Source organism: Oncorhynchus mykiss, chromosome Y, assembly GCF_013265735.2.
Source record: "Oncorhynchus mykiss isolate Arlee chromosome Y, USDA_OmykA_1.1, whole genome shotgun sequence".
In the NCBI taxonomy this organism is placed as follows: Eukaryota; Metazoa; Chordata; class Actinopteri; order Salmoniformes; family Salmonidae; genus Oncorhynchus; species Oncorhynchus mykiss.
This window is the reverse complement of record NC_048593.1, coordinates 5,412,704-5,431,653: the sequence shown is the minus strand read 5'-3', so window position 1 is coordinate 5,431,653 and position 18,950 is coordinate 5,412,704. Positions and strand designations below refer to the sequence as shown.

The following is an 18,950-nucleotide window of genomic DNA, read 5'->3' as shown; positions in this document are numbered from 1 at the left end:
CCATGATTTTGGTATGAGATGTTCGACGAGCAGGTGTCCACATACTTTTGTAGTGTAGTCACGAAATGTACCTGGAAGTCGTTCTGGAGTCCATATCTGCAGTTGTACTGGCCGTCATCACCCTTGCAGTAGGAGAAGTCATAGCCAAATTTGCAGGCGGCGTCAGTGCAGTTGGCCATGAACTGTGCGCTGAGTGTGTCATTGCCGTTTCCTGTGGCGTCTCTCACAATGCAAGAGCCTTTAATGAGAAACAAGACAAACTGTCACAAACTCTCTATCTGTAATATGTATAATTTATTCGGTCTTGTTCGGGACAAATGAGAAGAAATTCCACATACCAGTAGAAATGGCAACCCCCAGGTAGACAATGCCAGTGATCAGAATGGCTAAGAGTGTTCCTCTTGGAATGGCCAGTTGTGGGTCCTGTGAATATAAAGACATGCCTAGTCCCCCAAACTGATTTCATATCAAGTCCCACTTTTAATCAAGACTACATGAGTTCCATTGATTGTATCCTTTTTATATGAATTGTGATCTGCTTGTTTTGTTCTAATCAATGACCTGGGGTCCTTACAGAAAGATCTCCTGAGATGTTGGCGCCGGCCAGAATGCCAGTGGCTGCAGGGAAGAAGATGGCAAAGACGGAGAAAAACGACTCTGTGCCTCGGAAGTCCGGACCCATGTTCTCCATCATAATCGCACCTTAGAGCAGGAGAGCGGGGGGGAAAGAGAGAGAAAGGAGAGGTGAGCAGATCAAGAGAGAATGCAAGAGAGAGCAAGAGTTACAAAGCATGCAGTGCGTATCTTAGGACAGTCAGACTCGATCAGTTGATCTGCGAGTTGGAATCAGGTCGCAAAGTGAATTACAAATAATCCAATTGGTTTGGTCTTGTGATTTCATAAAAAAAAACTCTAGTACAACTTTGAGTAGCCAGTACGTCATACTGCATACAGTAGTCATGTAGGTCATGAGTTCAGAGAAGAATACATTAATTCAGAATTATAGCTCCACAACGAAACCACCGGTACTGTGTCAATCTAATTTCACTTGACACGTTTTAGACTGTCTTTACTTTTGCTTGAGAGTCATGTCAGTTTGTGTTGTGTAAAGGGAGAACCAAACAGGGTCATACTGTCGTAGCCAAAGAAGCCCTGCGACTCCTTGGACTTGAGTGGGATGAAGGAGCCAATGAAGTAGTTGAAGATGGCCGTAATCAGAACGACCAGCAGGAATATCTGAGCCTGTGGACAGAATGAACATGTTAATTACAGTCGGAAGTTTACATACACTTAGGTTGGAGTCATTAAAACTCGTTTTTCAACCACTCCACACATTTCTTGTTAACAAACTATAGTTTTGGCAAGTCGGTTAGGACATCTACTTTGTGCATGACAAGTAATTTTTCCAAAAATTGTTTACAGACAGATTATTTCACTTAAAATTCACTGTATCACAATTCCAATGGGTCAAAAGTTTACATACAAGTAAGTGCATCATGTTTTGAAAGCGCTGCGTTCCAATGCATCCCTATTGAGCAGTGAATGGGCTATCAACCAGATTACTCTTTCTCCGTATTCCCAAAGGTGTCTACAGCATTGTGACGTAGTTTTACGCATTTACGTTGAAGAATACCCGTAAGCGGCTACATTGCGCAAGTGGTCACCTGATGCTCCAGAGAGATTCTCGCGTAAAATACAGAGGTAGCCATTACTCCAATCGGTCCTACTGAAAAACTAATTGTCCCGATGGATATATTATCGAATAGATATTTGAAAAACACCTTGAGGATTGATTATAAACAACATTTGCCATGTTTCTGTCGATATTATGGAGCTAATTTGGAATATTTTTCATTTCCGGGCGATTTCTCAGCCAAACGTGAAGAACAAACGGAGCTATTTCGCCTACAAAAATAATATTTTTGGAAAAAAGGAACATTTGCTATCTAACTGGGAGTCTCGTGAGTGAAAACATCCGAAGCTCATCAAAGGTAAACTATTTAATTTGATTGCTTTTCTGATTTCAGTGACCAAGTTACCTGCTGCTAGCTGGACAAAATGCTATGCTAGGCTATCGATAAACTTACACAAATGCTTGTCTAGCTTTGGCTGTAAAGCATTTTGAACATCTGAGATGACTGGGTGATTAACAAAAGGCTAAGCTGTGTCTCAATATATATCATTTGTGATTTTCATGAATAGGAATATTTTCTAGGAATATTTATGTCCGTTGCGTTATGCTAATTAGTGTCAGATGATGACAAAGGTCCCGTTCACGGGATGTGGTGTCACTAGAGGTTAAACAGTGTCATGACGTTGGCCTCTTTGGGTATAGCAAGCCCATCCCCCTCTCCCTGCCTCCCCCTTGCCTCCTTCAACTAGGCTGCTGTGGTCAGAGGTCATAAATTCCTGAGAAGACCTCATGGACACACAGTTATAGAGAGTAGTTTTTCATGGAGACAAAGGAAATCCTTCCACCTCACAGAACTTGAGGTACTAACACATTTCATGTTCTGGAGAAAGTGTAAAAGATCGGTTAAGAATCCAGCTACGAACTGGTCCGTTTGTCACAACTTGGGAAGCTCATGGGAGACGGTGTGGCCACATTACCATAACACTGTTTATATAATAGCCCCAGATATAAGGTTTACATCTAATTGTTGTATAAGATGAGTATGATACTGTTTACACAATTTTACAATGTGATTTTGGACTGTTTAATGAAGGAAAACTCAAAAAGGAAATTGGATTTTAACTAAATCAGACGACCGCCCCTGAGCCCAGTTCGGGTCAGACATCCTGGGACAGCCCTTTTCTGCCATTCCGAATAAAACCCAACTTTGAGAAATTATCACCAGACCAAGCTTACCTCAATTACGAGATGGCTAAAGGTGTAGACCATTGCTGAATCTTTTTAACCATACCACATGGTTAAACTCTTAGACTATCGATACCGACAGAATAAGAACAAGTCTTTGATATTGATTACTAGTCTGCAGCTAGGAATTCGGCATCATTGAATGCGAAGAACGACAACCACCGAAACATCCATCCTATAACGAATGTCACTCTGAACAAACCCCTCTAACCACCCCTGAGAAAGAGAGGGAGAGAGACGGACAATTCTACAAAATAAATGAACTTTTCACCAGCGATCAAGACGACACACTGAGCGTAAATATATATATTGATTGTAATTGTTCCCGACTGAGTGAGCGTTCATGTGTAAGGATTAGCATTTCAATTGTTAAAGTTATCACTTTGTAGTGACTTCTTAGTCGACCCCCACTCCCCCTCTTGTCTAACAAACCGCCATGCCGGTTCAGCCCACTAGGGCACATTTTCATGTAACCACATTTACCATGTTTGTTTGTTTATGCATTTCTGTGAATTACTTAGTTAATTTATTTATTACTATTTAAGACAATTGATGTATGGATGACTCAGTGAAGAATGGGATCGTGCAGATAACCAACAATTTACGACGTTTGGAATGAGACTAACGTGAGGTAAAATAAATACATCATTAATCAGAAGACTATTGATCAGATATGAAAATATCTGAAAGGTTATATTGGGAAATTATAACTTTGTTATCTGAAAACTTTCCTTGGTGCCCCGACTTCCTAGTTAATTACAGTTACATGATTATTCAGTTTAATCGCGTAATACTAATTACAGGGAATCTTTGATAAAAACGAAGTCTTCAATTTAATGATAGTAAAGACAACATTTATGGTGCCCCATGTGAGGAATCTAATATAGGAATTAGACTTTGCTGTGGAATTCTATATATCAATTGTGCAAACAGAAGTGTACGAACAGACTGCTTTGTATACATTCAAATTGGTTGTGTGTGTGTTCCCATTTGAAGAGGCTATAGTGAGCCTCCGGTAGTGGTTTTTAGCGTCAGAGCAATGAGTGATAAATTCCAGATTTAGTCCGTTAGGCCAAACGGTACTATTTCCGTCGGTCAATATTAACTTCTAGAGCCATACAGGTTAGAACATTTCACTTCCTGTGTTCTGTTTAAATTCCCCCGCCTTGCGCGACGGAAGTCCCGCTCTTTGTACTTCCGTTTCATTTCAGCATTCAGTATCACTGGTGGTGAAGAATCGCAAGTACATCTCTTTAAAAAAAAAGTGTTGGAAATCCAAACGTGGATCACGTTAAAATAATCCAGCAATTTCAATTGCTTGGGTATTATCGTCTCATTCAATTTATTTATTTAAATTGTCGGACATACCTTTCTAGGTTCTTCCAATTAAATGAGACACCTTAAACTTTGCAATAGTAACCTAGATGAACAAACTTCCCAGGTGAATGTAAAGTTTAATTCCCAGATAGCCTATACAGGTTTGATTATTCATTAAATTTGATCAATCAGTAACATCTGCTTCTGCAAAGAACAATCAATCAGTTCCGCCTCCAGCGGGAATCCCATATGGCTTTGGCCTGAGGGGAAGGTGTACCATAGTGGTAAATGTACCTAACATTATCCTTATGATAATCCAGCAATCTCAATTGCTTGGGTATTATTGGGTCTCATTCAATTTATTTATTTAAGTTGTCGAACATAGCTTTCTAGGTTCTTCCAGTTAAATGAGACACTTTAAGATTTGCAATAGTAACCTAGATGAACCAACTCCCCAGGTAAATTTAAAGTTTAATTCCCAGATAGCCTATCCAGGTATGATTAATCATTATCATTGATTAATTCAATTTGCTTTTGCAACTTCCACAGTACTGTCCAGTACTGATGGTTCATTAATGTCTATAAATATATTAAAATTGTCTTTGCAGCTCCCAATATATTCCAAAACCAAACTTTGGAAAATTAGGAAAAACATATATATTTTTTCATAATGTTCTAATAATGAGCAAGCTATCAGAGGGGGTAGTCCACACTCGCCCGCTAATTAGTGAACCTCCACCCGCAAATGGATTGATCTCTGACCTCAGCAGCGATACCAACCCTAATTATGCCATTAGTGGAAAAGCAGGCAACAACGCTTTCCAAAATCAACCATCGGGCGCAGGCCTCGTAAAGGTTCTCTCCAGTCTAGCCCTGATGTCTTGCCATCCGAGATTGGCATCTGTCCAATACCGCAGTGCACAGCTGAAGCACGAGCAGGTAACGAGAGACATAAAGGGACAGGGGGAGAGAACCGGGAAACCAATGACAAATGCAGAAACGGGAAAAATTCTGCTAGCTATGGAACTGCGCTTGAAAACTGAACAATTAAATGTAATTGCAAAAACGTATGACAATGAACAAGCACTTCAACAAATTGTCTTCTACAGGAACAAAATCATACGCTACAGGAACAACTTGATTTAGCCAAAATTAAATACGATGATGTCCACGCCAAACTACATAAATCTGAAGAGTTATCTACAAACAGGAGCGCTCAACTTGATAACATGCATGCAGTTCGTTACTCAAAGTAACACGGTTCTACTCAAAACACTACAGACCAAAGACGATCAGTTAATGAACAAAATGACAAAGTTGGATGACAAATCAGCAGAACTCATTGAAGTCGCTGACCAAATTAATGATGAGGGAACTCAGGTGATGAAGATGGAAATATTGATATTGGACTCTGCAATGCAGCAGAATACCACCCTTAGGTACCATCTGGAGGAAGTCCAGACTACCAATCCAGGCAACCGGAGCCCTGTACTCACAGGAGTAAAGACGATAGGTTTCAGACCTTGCCTCGCTCATGTGTCCCTCGGTCTTCTCCTCTTGGCCATTCGGCACTGAGTAATATTGCGCCTCTTGGCCAACAACAAGGCTTGGCTTCTCCTCTTGGCCTTTCAGCCCCAATCTCTCCACAGGATGAAGCCAACCCTCTCCGCCCGCTTGGCGCGGAATACCTTGACAAACTCATCAAGAATTTCCCCACCTTTGACCCCGTTCCAGGTCAGCCAAACGATACTGAGATGTTTCTAGCTGACATAGAGGACACGTTGGATGGCTACCCGAACGCCAAGGGTTCTGACAGGGTTTACCTGTTGAAGCAAACGTCGAATAGACACATGACAAGGTTCATTCGTCTACAACAGCAACACGTGCTAAACAACTACGCTAAACTTGCCACAGCTTTGAGATTAGAACTCAGTGGTTCTGCGACTCACAAACACGATAGTTCACTGGCTAACACCGTCAAACAAGCTAGTAACGAACACCCACACCCCGTTCAGCTTACTTTGGCCTACTCACTGAAACAGGCATGGAAGACCTGTTACCTTTTAAACAAATGTTCCTGTCGAACATGTATCCGACCTTCATTACCTACTTGGGCCCTGCCCCCCACGTTGGCTTGCCTATCTTACAACTCAAAGAGCTTGCAAGCACAGCTTTTGAGGCATCAAAAGTTCACAACGCTAAGAGCCCTGACCATTCGGTTTTGAAGTTTGACCAGGAGCACTCACTCCAGTTAGAGGGTGCATTATCAGGTATTGGAGCGTTGAGATGACGCACAACAGCTTCTACCACGAAACCATGATTCCAATAACCTCCGTGGTCAAAATAACTGTAAAGTACGTCGCCATCAACATGACTACCGCTACAATCGACCTGTTCGCTACGTTTCTGCACCCAACCCAAAAAGGATAACAAAGGGGTGAAGGACGATCAAAACGTAGACAAATTTTCTCCAGAAGTTCCACTACGGGAAGAACTAAAATGAGAACAATCTGAGAAAAGGGTAAAAGATAAGTCACAAGGACTAGAAGGGGAATTACCGGACACCAGGTCTGCAGGAATTAACACACATAGCAAGGACACTAACCTCTTAAAGCTAGGGGGCAGAATTTTAAATTTTGGATAAATAGCGTGCCCAATTTCAACTTCCTGCTACTCATGCCAGGAATATAAGATATGCATATTATTCATAGATCTGGATAGAAAACACTCTGAAGTTTCTAAAACTGTTTGAATCATGTCTGTGAGTATAACATAACTTATGTAGCAGGCAAAACCTCGAGGACTAACTGTTCAGATATTAAAAAATGTTCCCATCTCTGTTCACTATATTGTCTTTGCCATTGGATTTGGAGTCTTTGGAATATGGTGAGGTTATTCCTCTGTGCATTGAAGAAGTAGGCCAACTCGGAACCGGGGACACTTTTATGAGTTGCGCAAGACGTGAAAAGCAGAGCTGGTTTCTTTTCGTTCATGTATTGAATACAGATTGCCCCGTCTACAATTTGATTGATTATTAACGTTTAAAAATACCTAACGTTGCATTACAAAAGTAGTTTGAAATATTTTGGCAAAGTATTTTGTAGTGACGTTGTGTTTTTGTAAGCTGTTTTTTTCTGGATCAAACGAGCTTTACAAATGGACATTTTCGATGTATATGGACGGAATTAACCGAACAAAAGAACCAATTGTGATGTTTATGGGACATATTGGAGTGCCAACAAAAGAAGCTCGTCAAAGGTAATGCATATTTTATATTTTATTTCAGCGTTTTGTGTAGCGCCTGCTACGCTAGCTCCTTTGTTTACTGCTGGTGCAGATGGGCGCAGGCTATCAGATAATAGCTTTTATGCTTTCGCCGAAAAGCATTTTTAAAATCTGACATGTTGGCTGTATTCACAACGAGGGTAGCTTTAATTGAGTATCTTACATGTGTGATTTAATGAAAGTTTGAATTTTATGGCATTTTATTTGAATCTGGCGCTCTGCATTTCCCCTGGCAATTGGCCAGTTGAGACGCTAGCGTCTCCCATATCCATAGGAAGTTGTAATTTCTCCCGCTCTCATTCAAGACCCTATCCAGGGCCCGCTTGATCAAGAAACAAGCCCCCGGGCTTTGTCTATAGACACTGATACAAAGGTTGCGAAGAGAAAGGTCAAACGCTTCGTTAAAGCCAAGCCCACTCAAAATCGGAAAAGTCCATCTGCTTCCACGTTGAACCGAAATGGCACATCACGTCGTTGCGAACGACCACTCCACTTTGTGGGGAATATGTCCACTAACCACAAATCTAAACGGCCATACCTGGAAACAGTCCTGGAGGACTGCTTAACTTGTCATGCGCTAATTGATTCGGGTGCGACAATATCACTCATCTCTCAAATATTGTTTGATGATCTTAAAAGGGCTTTGAAGCCAACTAAACATTGGTTAAAAGTGGAACGATGCGACACTACATTTCGAGGGGTCACTCAGACTACCTCGTCTCTCACATTGAGAGTCACGCTGAAACTACACTTCAAGAACGTATTGCTCGTTCACCCTGTGTATGTTACCAGCCTCTAAACTGTACCCCTGCTACTTGGAGCAGACTTGATGGATCGGTTACTCCCATTGATGGATTGGAAAACCAACCAGGTATGGTCACAGGCCACCGTGCCTTCTCCACTGACCACACTGTCTTCCCCTAACACTAGCTGCTACGCAGTCATTCACGAGGGGTATCTGTCGAAAGCACCCCTTGGGAAAAATACGTTTAGAAACCTCTTGGGGCAGAATCCGATCCAAGGAGATATTACGATATCTCGACACATTCCATCAGCCAACTTGATTGTCCATTCTTTTCACAATTTCGAGTCAGCTGTCTCTGTGAATACGCAACTTCCCTCCTCCTTGCAGTCGTGCAATACGGTAGTTGAGATGAACTCCTCTTGCCCTTCGGGCACTTTCGCAAGCACTGCAGCCGTCTCAGCAAGAAAAACATTGATGCGCAGAGTATACTCTGATTCCGATGATACACCTTCCGCTTTTTTGGGGACTGTCGTCCCTTACAATGTCACTAATGGCGTCAGTCCAGCAACTGATCCGATGACTCCCACTGGTGAAACACTTTGCGATATCACAGACAGATATCCTCGTCTCAGTTCGCAGGTACTGAAGGGGTTGCCACACATGGACGTGGTGGTTACTGACATGCCTCGACAGCCACTGAGCGTTTTGAAGCACAAACACCAGGAGATTTGGTTGAAAGGTTACAGCCATTCTCATAACAACGCGGCCGCTGACAACTCGTACATAGGGTTCAACCTTTTCGTTTGCGCCTCGGACACCAACACCACCCGCTGGTGGGGGGGTCGGGAGACACAAAGGGAGGGGAACAGTAGCCCAGACCCATGATGAGCCTCATCGAGGCCGGTGGGGGGGGGTCGAGACTACGGACAACACCGCACGAGGCCGCCAGAGCATAAATCAAATCTAGTTGTAAACTCCCCTATGAGAACAGTGAGGAGCAGACAGGCCCCTAGACGGGGATTATCTTAGAACACATCTAAGATAGTACTGAGGTGTACCACACTGGTCGTAAAGGAAGTCCAGTGGACTTGTCCACCTCCAAAACAAATGGCAACAATAATAAATAGAATCCTCCATTCAGGAGGAAAATGATTAGAATCATTAACCACAATCCAATTAGGATTTATGCTAAGATCACTTAAGGGTCCAAGCAAAATACCAGCCTTAGTAAATAAAGTTGAACATTTACTTCTTGGCGACTCTACAGCACTCACCAGTTTTCTTCCCAGAAGTCCATAGGTCATCCCTGTAGACTGCCCAAAACTAGTGCCTTACAGCTATAGACAAATCATATAGTTATCAACTTAGGATAGTGCCTAAGCAACACACCAAGTAGGAAAACCCTAGATATGGCATTAGAGACAATGCCATGATAGTCATTTTGCCAGAACATTGGACGTATATAGAATACAGTCCAATTAGATGATTTTTGTGTGAGAACTATATTTTGTATATCTTTTGTTTATGCTTCCATTCCTTTTCGGTTCAGTTCCTTTGACACTTAGGAAGTGATAGAGCCATAAACAAAGTCCCCATAAACCATAACTTAGTACCACAACGTCGCTCATTGGAGAATGAATGTACGGCGATCATCAACCAGGACATCCCCTGGCCCTCCCTTGGGGTACTTTGCAGCTTCCAGGGAACCTACCAAGGTTCATCACTAGAAGGGACCGCAACGGCGATCACCAACCGGACATCAACTGCCATCCTTGTGGTGGACTGCTCCGCTTTCAGAGAAGCCTACCAAGTTCAACCACCAAAGGGGACTGCAACGATGATCTACAAACAGGACATCATGTGTTCATGATATTATATTGATTTGTAACTTGCATGACATTGGCCTCTTTGGGTATAGCAAGCCCCCCCCTCATGGACACACAGTTATAGAGAATAGTTTTTCATGGAGACAAAGGAAATCCTTCCACCTCACAGAACTTGAGGTAATAACAAATTACATGTTCCGGAGAAAGTGTAAAAGATTGGTGAAGAATTATAACTTTGTTATCTGAATACTTTCCTTGGTGCCCCGACTTCCTAGTTAATTACAGTTACATGATTATTCATTTTAATCGTGTAATACTAATTACAGGAAAAACTAAGTCTTCAATTTAACTAAACTAAGTCTTCAGCTTGGAAAATTCCAGAAAATGAGTCAATTGGAGGTATACCTGTGGAAGTATTTCAAGGCCTACCTTCAAACTCAGTGACTCTTTGCTTGACATCATGGGAAAACCAAAAGAAATCCGCCAAGACCTCAGAAAAAAAATTGTAGACCTATACAAGTCTGGTTCATCCTTGGGAGCAATTTTAAAAACACCTGGAGGTACCATGTTCATCTGTACAAACAATAGTACGCAAATATAAACACCATGGGACCACGCAGCCGTCATACCGCTCAGGAAGGAGACGCGTTCTGTCTCCTAGAGATGAACGTACTTTGGTTCCGAAAAGTGAAAATCAATCCCAGAACAACAGCAAAGGACCTTGTGAAGATGCTGGAGGAAACAGGTACAAAAGTATCTATATCCACAGTAAAACGAGTCTAATATCGACATAAGGCCGCTCAGCAAGGAAAAAGCCACTGCTCCAAAACTGCCATTAAAAAGCCAGACTACGGTTTGCAACTGCATATGGGGACAAAGTTCATACTTTTTGGAGAAATGTCCTCTGGTCTGATGACACAAAAATAGAACTGTTTGGCCATAATGACCATCGTTATGTTTGGAGGAAAAAGGGGGATGCTTGCAAGCCGAAGAACACCATCCCAACCGTGAAGCACAGGGGTGGCAGCATCATGTTGTGGGGGTACTTTGCTGCAGGAGGTACTGGTGCACTTCACAAAATAGATGGCATCATGAGGGAAGAAAATTATGTGGATATATTGAAGCAACATCTCAAGACATCAGTTTGGTTGCAAATGTGTCTTCCAAATGGACAATGACCACAAGCATACTCCCAAAGTTGTGGCAAAATGGCTTAAGGACAACAAAGTCAAGGTTTTGGAGTGGCCATCACAAAGCCCTGACCTCAATCCTATAAAACATTTGTGGGCAGAACTAAAAAAGCGTGTGCGAGCAAGGAGGCCTACAAACCTGACTCAGTTACACCAGTTCTGTATGGAGGAATGGGCCAAAATTCACTCAACTGATTGTGGGAAGCTTGTGGAAGGCTACCCAAAACACAAGTTAAACAATTTAAAGGCAATGCCAACAAATACTAATTGTGTGTATGTAAACTTCTGACCCACTGGGAATGTGATGAAAGAAAAGCTGAAATAAATAATTATCTCTACTATTATTCTGACATTTCACATTCTTAAAATAAAGTGATGATTCTAACCGACCTAAGACAGGGAATTTTTACTAGGATTAAATGTCAGCAATTGTGAAAAACTAAGTTTAAATGTATTTGGCTAAGGTGTATGTAAACGTCAGACTTCAACTGTACACTTTCACCACACCTCCCAACTAGCATTAACCACAAAACAGAGCAATGTATTACATCTAGCCTACTGCACAGTGTACATCAATGTCTGCATTCAGTCAGTCTGGAAGGAATTCTGCTTATTTGAGGTCAATTTCAGCTTGACGTCAGAGATGAGTTTTAGTTCAATATCACCTTAAGTTCTAGATAGAAACCATGACTGAGGGCTCTATTCAATCAAACCTAGTTGTATGTTATAATCTTACCTTAGCTTCCCATTCCATTCCTGCCATGGAGATACCCAGGAGAAGGATGATGGTGATGGTGCCGATGATTCGGATGTCATTGATCTCATCTGTCATAATGCAATCCACGCTCTGAGAAATCACAGGAGAATACTAACGTCACTGTCAGACCAAGAGGTAGGAGAAACACTCAAATTCATAGCTGGCTGTCGGTGTTACTGTGATACTGGCCAGTTGAAAAAGCATTGCAAATATTTTGCTTTCCTTTTATTTTCAACTTCTTTACAACTGAGTTTGAAACTTAACCTGTTAGAGCTCTAGGGGAGCTATTTCATTTTTGGATAAAAAACGTTCCCGTTTTAAGCGCGATATTTTGTCACGAAAAGATGCTCGACTATGCAAATCTGCAAAGATTTTGTCTGTAAGTGCCCCAGAACTCATTCTACAGGCGAAACCAAGATGATGCATCAACCAGGAATTAGCAGAATTTCTGAAGCTCTGTTTTCCATTGTCTCCTTATATGGCTGTGATTGCGCAAGGAATGAGCCTACACTTTCTGTCGTTTGCCCAAGGTCTTAGCAGCATTGTGACGTATTTGTAGGCATATCATTGGAAGATTGACCATAAGAGACTACATTTTCCAAGTGTCCGCCTGGTGTCCTGCGTCGAATTCGGTGCGCAATTGCCAGCTGCTTCTACTTTACCATTTGATTCAGGGGAGAAAGCATGTGTCCAAGAACGATGTATCAATGAAGAGATATGTGAAAAACACCTTGATGATTGATTCTAAACAACGTTTGCCATGTTTTCAGTCGATATTATGGAGTTAATTTGGAAAAAAGTTCGCGTTTTGAGGACTGAATTTTCGGATTTTTTTTGGTAGCCAAATGTGATGTATAAAACGGAGCTATTTCTAATACACAAGGAATCTTTTTGGAAAAACTGAGCATCTGCTATCTAACTGAGAGTATCCTCATTGAAAACATCAGAAGTTCTTCAAAGGTAAATGATTTTATTTGAAGGCTTTTATGTTTTTGTTAATGTTGCGTGCTGGATGCTAACGCTAATGCTAACGCTAAATGCTAACGCTAAATGCTAACGCTAGCTAGCTACTTTTACACAAATGATTGTTTTCCTATGGTTGAGAAGCATATTTTGAAAATCTGAGATGACAGTGTTGTTTACAAAAGGCTAAGCTTGAGAGATGGCATATTTATTTCATTTCATTTGCGATTTTCATAAATAGTTAACGTTGTGTTATGCTAATGAGCTTGCTGATAGATTTACACAATCCTGGATACAGGGGTTTTTTCATAGCTAAACGTGACGCAGAAAACGGAGCGATTTGTCCTAAACAAATAATCTTTCAGGAAAAACTGAACATTTGCTATCTGAGAGTCTCCTCATTGAAAACATCTGAAGTTCTTCAAAGGTAAATGATTTTATTTGAATGCTTTTCTGTTTTTTTGTGTAAATGTTGCCAGCTGAATGCTAATGCTAAATGCTACGTTAGCCATCAATACTGTTACACAAATGCTTGTTTTGCAATGGTTGAGAAGCATATTTTGAAAATCTGAGATGACAGTGTTGTTAACAAAAGGCTAAGCTTGAGAGCTAGCATATTTATTTCATTTCATTTGCGATTTTCATGAATAGTTAACGTTGCGTTATGGTAATGAGCTTGAGTCTGTATTCACGATCCCGGATCCGGGATGGGGAGATCAGAAAGGTTAACTCGCAAAATGGAATGTAAAATGCAACATAAATTTTTTTACCAACCCCATCTAAAAAGGCGGAAAAACATCTGACCAAATGTTATTACAAAAAAATAAAAACACTACTGAAATGCAAAACAAATTCAGGGGCATGAAATTCTGATGAACAGAGAAAACAATTCATTATCCTCTGACCAATTTCATTCAGCTTACACTTGACGCCAATGGCACACTGCAATCAGCAAAGTGCTAGATGATGCCGTGAGGAAGGATTGGGTGACTTACTCCGAGGAGCTCCACAACCGTCTCGGCGAAGCCCACCACGTACATAGCGACAGCCACAGCGTTGGCAAAGGCAAAGATCAGACCAATGGAGCCGCCAAACTCTGGCCCCAAACTTCTGGATATCAAATAATATGCCCCTCCTGCAAAGAGACAGATGGACGAAGCATTTACATTTAATTTAATTAGTCCCAGAAAGGCGAAACACATATTGTTTAATCAAATAACTGTATTATGTAGGCTAGCCTACTGAATTTGCATAAATCAGGAAAACTAACTGCAGGACAGCCTAATACACACATCTCAACGACACCCTTATCTGCTCAAACGAGTGGATAGGATGGAGGAAGCTCCAAGATGGGAGCCAAATTAATTGACATATTTAGCTGCACAATGAGTTTGTAGTGTGACAGGCTGAGTAGAGATCCTCGTTGATCTCTCTTTATACAACCTCTCTGCTGATAGCTTTGGAGAGCACCTCAAGTGCTCATACAGACACGAGTGGGGGACAAGACAAAGGAAGGACCCAAAACGACTGATCTCTGAGGGCATGAGTGGGTGGACAAATTAATGTGGGGTCATGCTTGAGCACATGGGGGATATTTTGCTGGCTCTATTCATTCCACCTACATTCAAATCTAGTTTTATTGGTCACATACACATATTTTAGCAGATGTTATTGCGGGTGTAGCGAAATGCTTGTGTTCCTAGTTCCAAAAGTGCAGTAATGTCTAACAATATACAACATAACACACAAATCTAAAGTAAAAGAATAGAGTCAATAAATATATAAATATTAGGACGAGCAATGTCGGAGTGGGATTGACTAAAATACAGTAGAATATAATATGTATGAAACAGACCATAGCCTTTTTGCATTCCACCGAAGGGTAATGGATTAGCCTACTTCAAAAGAAAATCAATTCAGGACGAGCGGATGTTGAAATTAGATAGTGTGCGTGTTTTGGTTACTCTGCTGCTCGAGACAAAACAATAGCCACTACATGGAGCCTCTCTTGCCGCCTGTAGCCCGAAAACAATCTGGCTGCGGTAGACTGGAAACCTTATGAAAATTAATCGAATAGGCGGTCTCCAGGAGGAGTACACTACAGAAAACACAAATATCCTTTACTACAATATGATTTCATCACCAGCGCACTTTAAAATGAATCTAATCCTTTGTTTTCCTCTGCCCTCGCCCATGTGGAGAGTGTCCTAATATCCATTTCAGACCTCCCTGCCAGCACTGGTCTCTTTCAGTGACTTGAGGGAGAACTGCTGCAAATTTAGAAACACAATACTGAATTTCCCCTCATGCTGCGACAACTGGGACCAATGTGTGGACAGTGTTTCCCCCCTCCTTCATTCGACTCCAAATAAATCAGGGAACATCTCATTGAAACCCTCAACTGATAATACATATTCCGTTCCGTGGATGATGGTACTGATAGCCAAGTCCAGCTGGTGAAAATCACACCTGTAATTCCATATCCAAACACAGGAGACTAACCAAATGTCACACGAGCCGGCCACTGCTCTGCGGGACGCAGGTTTGAATGGATTCCAGAGAAAAGTTAAAAGGTTAGCCTATCAGTAGTGTGGGAGACCTCAGCCCCATTCATCCAAACATGCCAAGAAAAGGCCAGAACAAAACCACACCAAATAAAAATCAGCATGAAGCGACCTTGTGCAACTCATGAGAAATATATTAAGGTGGAATTATGAATGCAAAACTGAGCCTTGAGCGGACTGTTGGGAGAGCCATCTCTTGAATTAGTATACTTTTTTTACAGTATTAATCTATTGATATGGGAGGCTCATTTCTATGTACCAATATCCAAGTCGAGTGTTCGGGAATGCCAAGATCAGACAGCGCTGGTAAAAACTGTAAAGGGAAATTCCACGGTAACTGGTTGATGCCGAGACTCAGATTTTTCACTTTAAAATGTGTCAAACAAGACTTAATTTCCACTGAACATTTTACAAAAACACTGATGATCGTCCTTGTCCTCAGTCACCTTATCTAAAGCCTTATTATAAATAACAAGACATTGCAAACGGTTAATGATTTATGAGAAGCATATTTATTAATACTCTATATGTACACAAAAGTATGTGGACACATCTTCAAAATTAGTGGATTTGGCTATTTCAGCCACACCAGTTGTTGATGGGTGTATAAACTCGAGCACACAGCCATGCAATCTCTATGGACAAACATTGGCAGTAGAATTTCCTTACTGAAGAGCTCAGTGACTTTCAACGTGGCACCGTCATAGGATGCCACCTTTCCAACAAGTCAGTTTGTCAAATTTCTGCCCTGCTAGAGCTGCCTCGGTCAACTGTAAGTGCTGTTATTGTGACGTGGAAACGCCTAGGAGCAACAATGGCTCAGCTGCAAAGTGGTAGGCCACACAAGCTCACAGAACGGGACTGCCACGTGCTGAAGAGCGTAAAATTTGTCTGTCCTTGGTTGCAAGACTCACTCTCGAGTTCCAAACTGCCTCTGGAAGCAACGTCAGCACAAGATCTGTTCATCGGGAGCTTCATTAAATGGGTTTCCATGGCTGAGGATGCGTTAGCTGGAGTGGTGTAAAGCTTGACGCCATTGGACTCTGGAGCAGTGGAAACATGTTCTCTGGAGTGATGAATCACGCTTCACCATCTGGGTTTGGCGGATGCCAGGAGAACGCTACCTGCCCCAATGCATAGTGCCAACTGTAAAGTTTGGTGGAGGAGGAATAATGGTCTGGGGCTGTTTTTCATGGTTCAGGCTAGGCCCCTTAGTTCCAGTGAAGGGAAATATTAACGTTACAGCATACAATGACATTCTAGAAATTATGTGGTTCCAGCTTTGTGGCAACAGTTTGGGGAAGACCTTTTCCTGTTTCAGCATGACAATGCCCCTGTGCACAAAGCGAGGTCAATACAGAAATGGTTTGTCAAGATTGGTGTGGAAGAACTTGACTGGCCTGCACAGAGCCCTGACCTCAACCCCATCAAACATCTTTGGGACGAATTGGAACACTGACTGCGAGCCAGGCCTAATCGCCCAACAACTCCATATTAATGCCCATGAATTTGGAATGGTATGAATACAGATATGTTTATGAACTGAACAAGTTTAATTGAATTTCTTGCATTGTGAATGTAATTTGTTCATTGTGTCATGTCTTCTTTCCATTGGCTGATGCATTGTGGGAATTTGTATTTAATCCCTGTGCGTTGTTGTTGTTTGGACAAGACAGACAGGTAACAGGTTGGCATGATGCCGGGTTTACAGGCATGATTGGAACCTGGGTTTTCTTTTGAGTTTATTAGGCCTACCTTTTTGTTCATTGTCCTGTTTATTCTTTTTTGTAAATACTTGTACAGTCGCCAGCTTAGTATCTTCACGTTTGCTAATAAAAAGCCTGACTCCGGGCAAGAAAAAACATCTTACTCGTATGCCCCCTCACTGTTCTAATCCAACAGCATGGTCAACCTCACAAATGTCAAAAGTGGGATCAATTCCGTCACAGTGAGGAGTGCAGACTAATTCTACAAGATGGAGGTCGACAACGTGACAGGGGAGTCGCAGGATGCGGCTAATTACTTATGGTTCTGTCTGAACGCCGAGGGCGACCAGATTTGGGCGACTGCTGAGCTGGTGGGGTGCATCATCGAGGACTCCCACCGCCGTGGCAGCGCTAAGTATGTGCCTACCCAGACAGGAATCTGTTAGCGAGGCTAGGCCAGGTAGAGCGGATCTTAGTGGAGGTGCTGGAGGTCGACCTACCGACAGGGGGGGCTGTTCCTGAGCCGGTGATGGTTCCACTGTCCAAGCTGTTGTCTCCTGTGCTGCTGTCCACTCCTGGAGGGGAGGATGAGCATTCCCTGTCTGTTGGTGAGGTCCCTGATCTACCTGTCCCTGAGCTACCTGTCCCTGCTCTACCTGTCCCTTATCTACTGCTAGCTGATCTACCTGTCCCTGATCTACTGCTCCCTGAGCTACCTGTCCCTGATCTACTGCTCCCTGATCTACCTGTCCCTGATCTACTGCTCCCTGATCTACCTGTCCCTGATCTACTGCTCCCTGATCTACCTGTCCCTGCTCTACCTGTCCCGTCTCTACCTGTCCCTGCTCTACCTGTCCTTGCTCTACGGCTCCCTGACCTACCTGTCCCTGATCTACCTGTCCCTGATCTACTGCTCCCTGCTCTACCTGTCCCTGCTCTACCAGTCCCTGCTCTACCCGTCCCTGATCTACCCGTCCCTGATCTACCCGTCCCTGATCTACCCGTCCCTGATCTACTGCTCCCTGCTCTACCTGTCCCTGCTCTACCTGTCCCTGCTCTACCAGTCCCTGCTCTACCCGTCCCTGATCTACTGCTCCCTGCTCTACCTGTCCCTGCTCTACCTGTCCCTGCTCTACCAGTCCCTGCTCTACCAGTCCCTGCTCTACCTGTCCCTGCTCTACCCGTCCCTGATCTACTGCTCCCTGCTCTACCTGTCCCTGATCTACTGCCTCCTGATCTACTGCTCCCTGATCTACCTGTCCATGATCTACCTGTCCCTGATCTACCTGTCCCTGATCTACCTGTCCCTGATCTACTGCTCCCTGATCTACTGCTCCCTGATCTACCTGTCCCTGATCTACCTGTCCCTGATCTACCTGTCCCTGATCTACCTGTCCCTGATCTACTGCTCCCTGATCTACCTGTCCCTGATCTACCTGTCCCTGATCTACCTGTCCCTGATCTACTGCTCCCTGATCTACCTGTCCCTGATCTACCTGTCCCTGATCTACCTGTCCCTGATCTACCTGTCCCTGATCTACTGCTCCCTGATCTACCTGCTCCCTGATCTACTGCTCCCTGATCTACCTGTCCCTGATCTACCTGTCCCTGATCTACCTGTCCCTGATCTACCTGTCCCTGATCTACCTGTCCCTGATCTACCTGTCCCTGATCTACCTGTCCCTGATCTACTGCTCCCTGATCTACCTGTCCCTGATC

General features: G+C 42.8%; 1 protein-coding gene across 4 annotated transcripts in view; it reads right to left on the bottom strand.

Moving 5' to 3' along the window:
• LOC110509541 (solute carrier family 12 member 2) overlaps window positions 1–18,950 on the bottom strand; it is a 137,626-nt gene that overhangs the window by 47,347 nt on the left and 71,329 nt on the right. For 3 of the 4 annotated variants that reach the window (XM_021590462.2, XM_021590463.2, XM_036967546.1), the window contains exons 5-10: window positions 13,957–14,096; window positions 11,978–12,088; window positions 1,134–1,242; window positions 575–702; window positions 339–423; window positions 72–238 (exon numbers count right to left, since the gene is read on the bottom strand). In XM_021590462.2, coding sequence (XP_021446137.2) covers window positions 72–238; window positions 339–423; window positions 575–702; window positions 1,134–1,242; window positions 11,978–12,088; window positions 13,957–14,096 — 740 coding nt within the window. Of the gene's footprint in view, window positions 1–71; window positions 239–338; window positions 424–574; window positions 703–1,133; window positions 1,243–11,977; window positions 12,089–13,956; window positions 14,097–17,731; window positions 18,224–18,950 lie in introns of those variants that run through there. The other variant, XM_036967547.1, reaches the window with a different exon arrangement.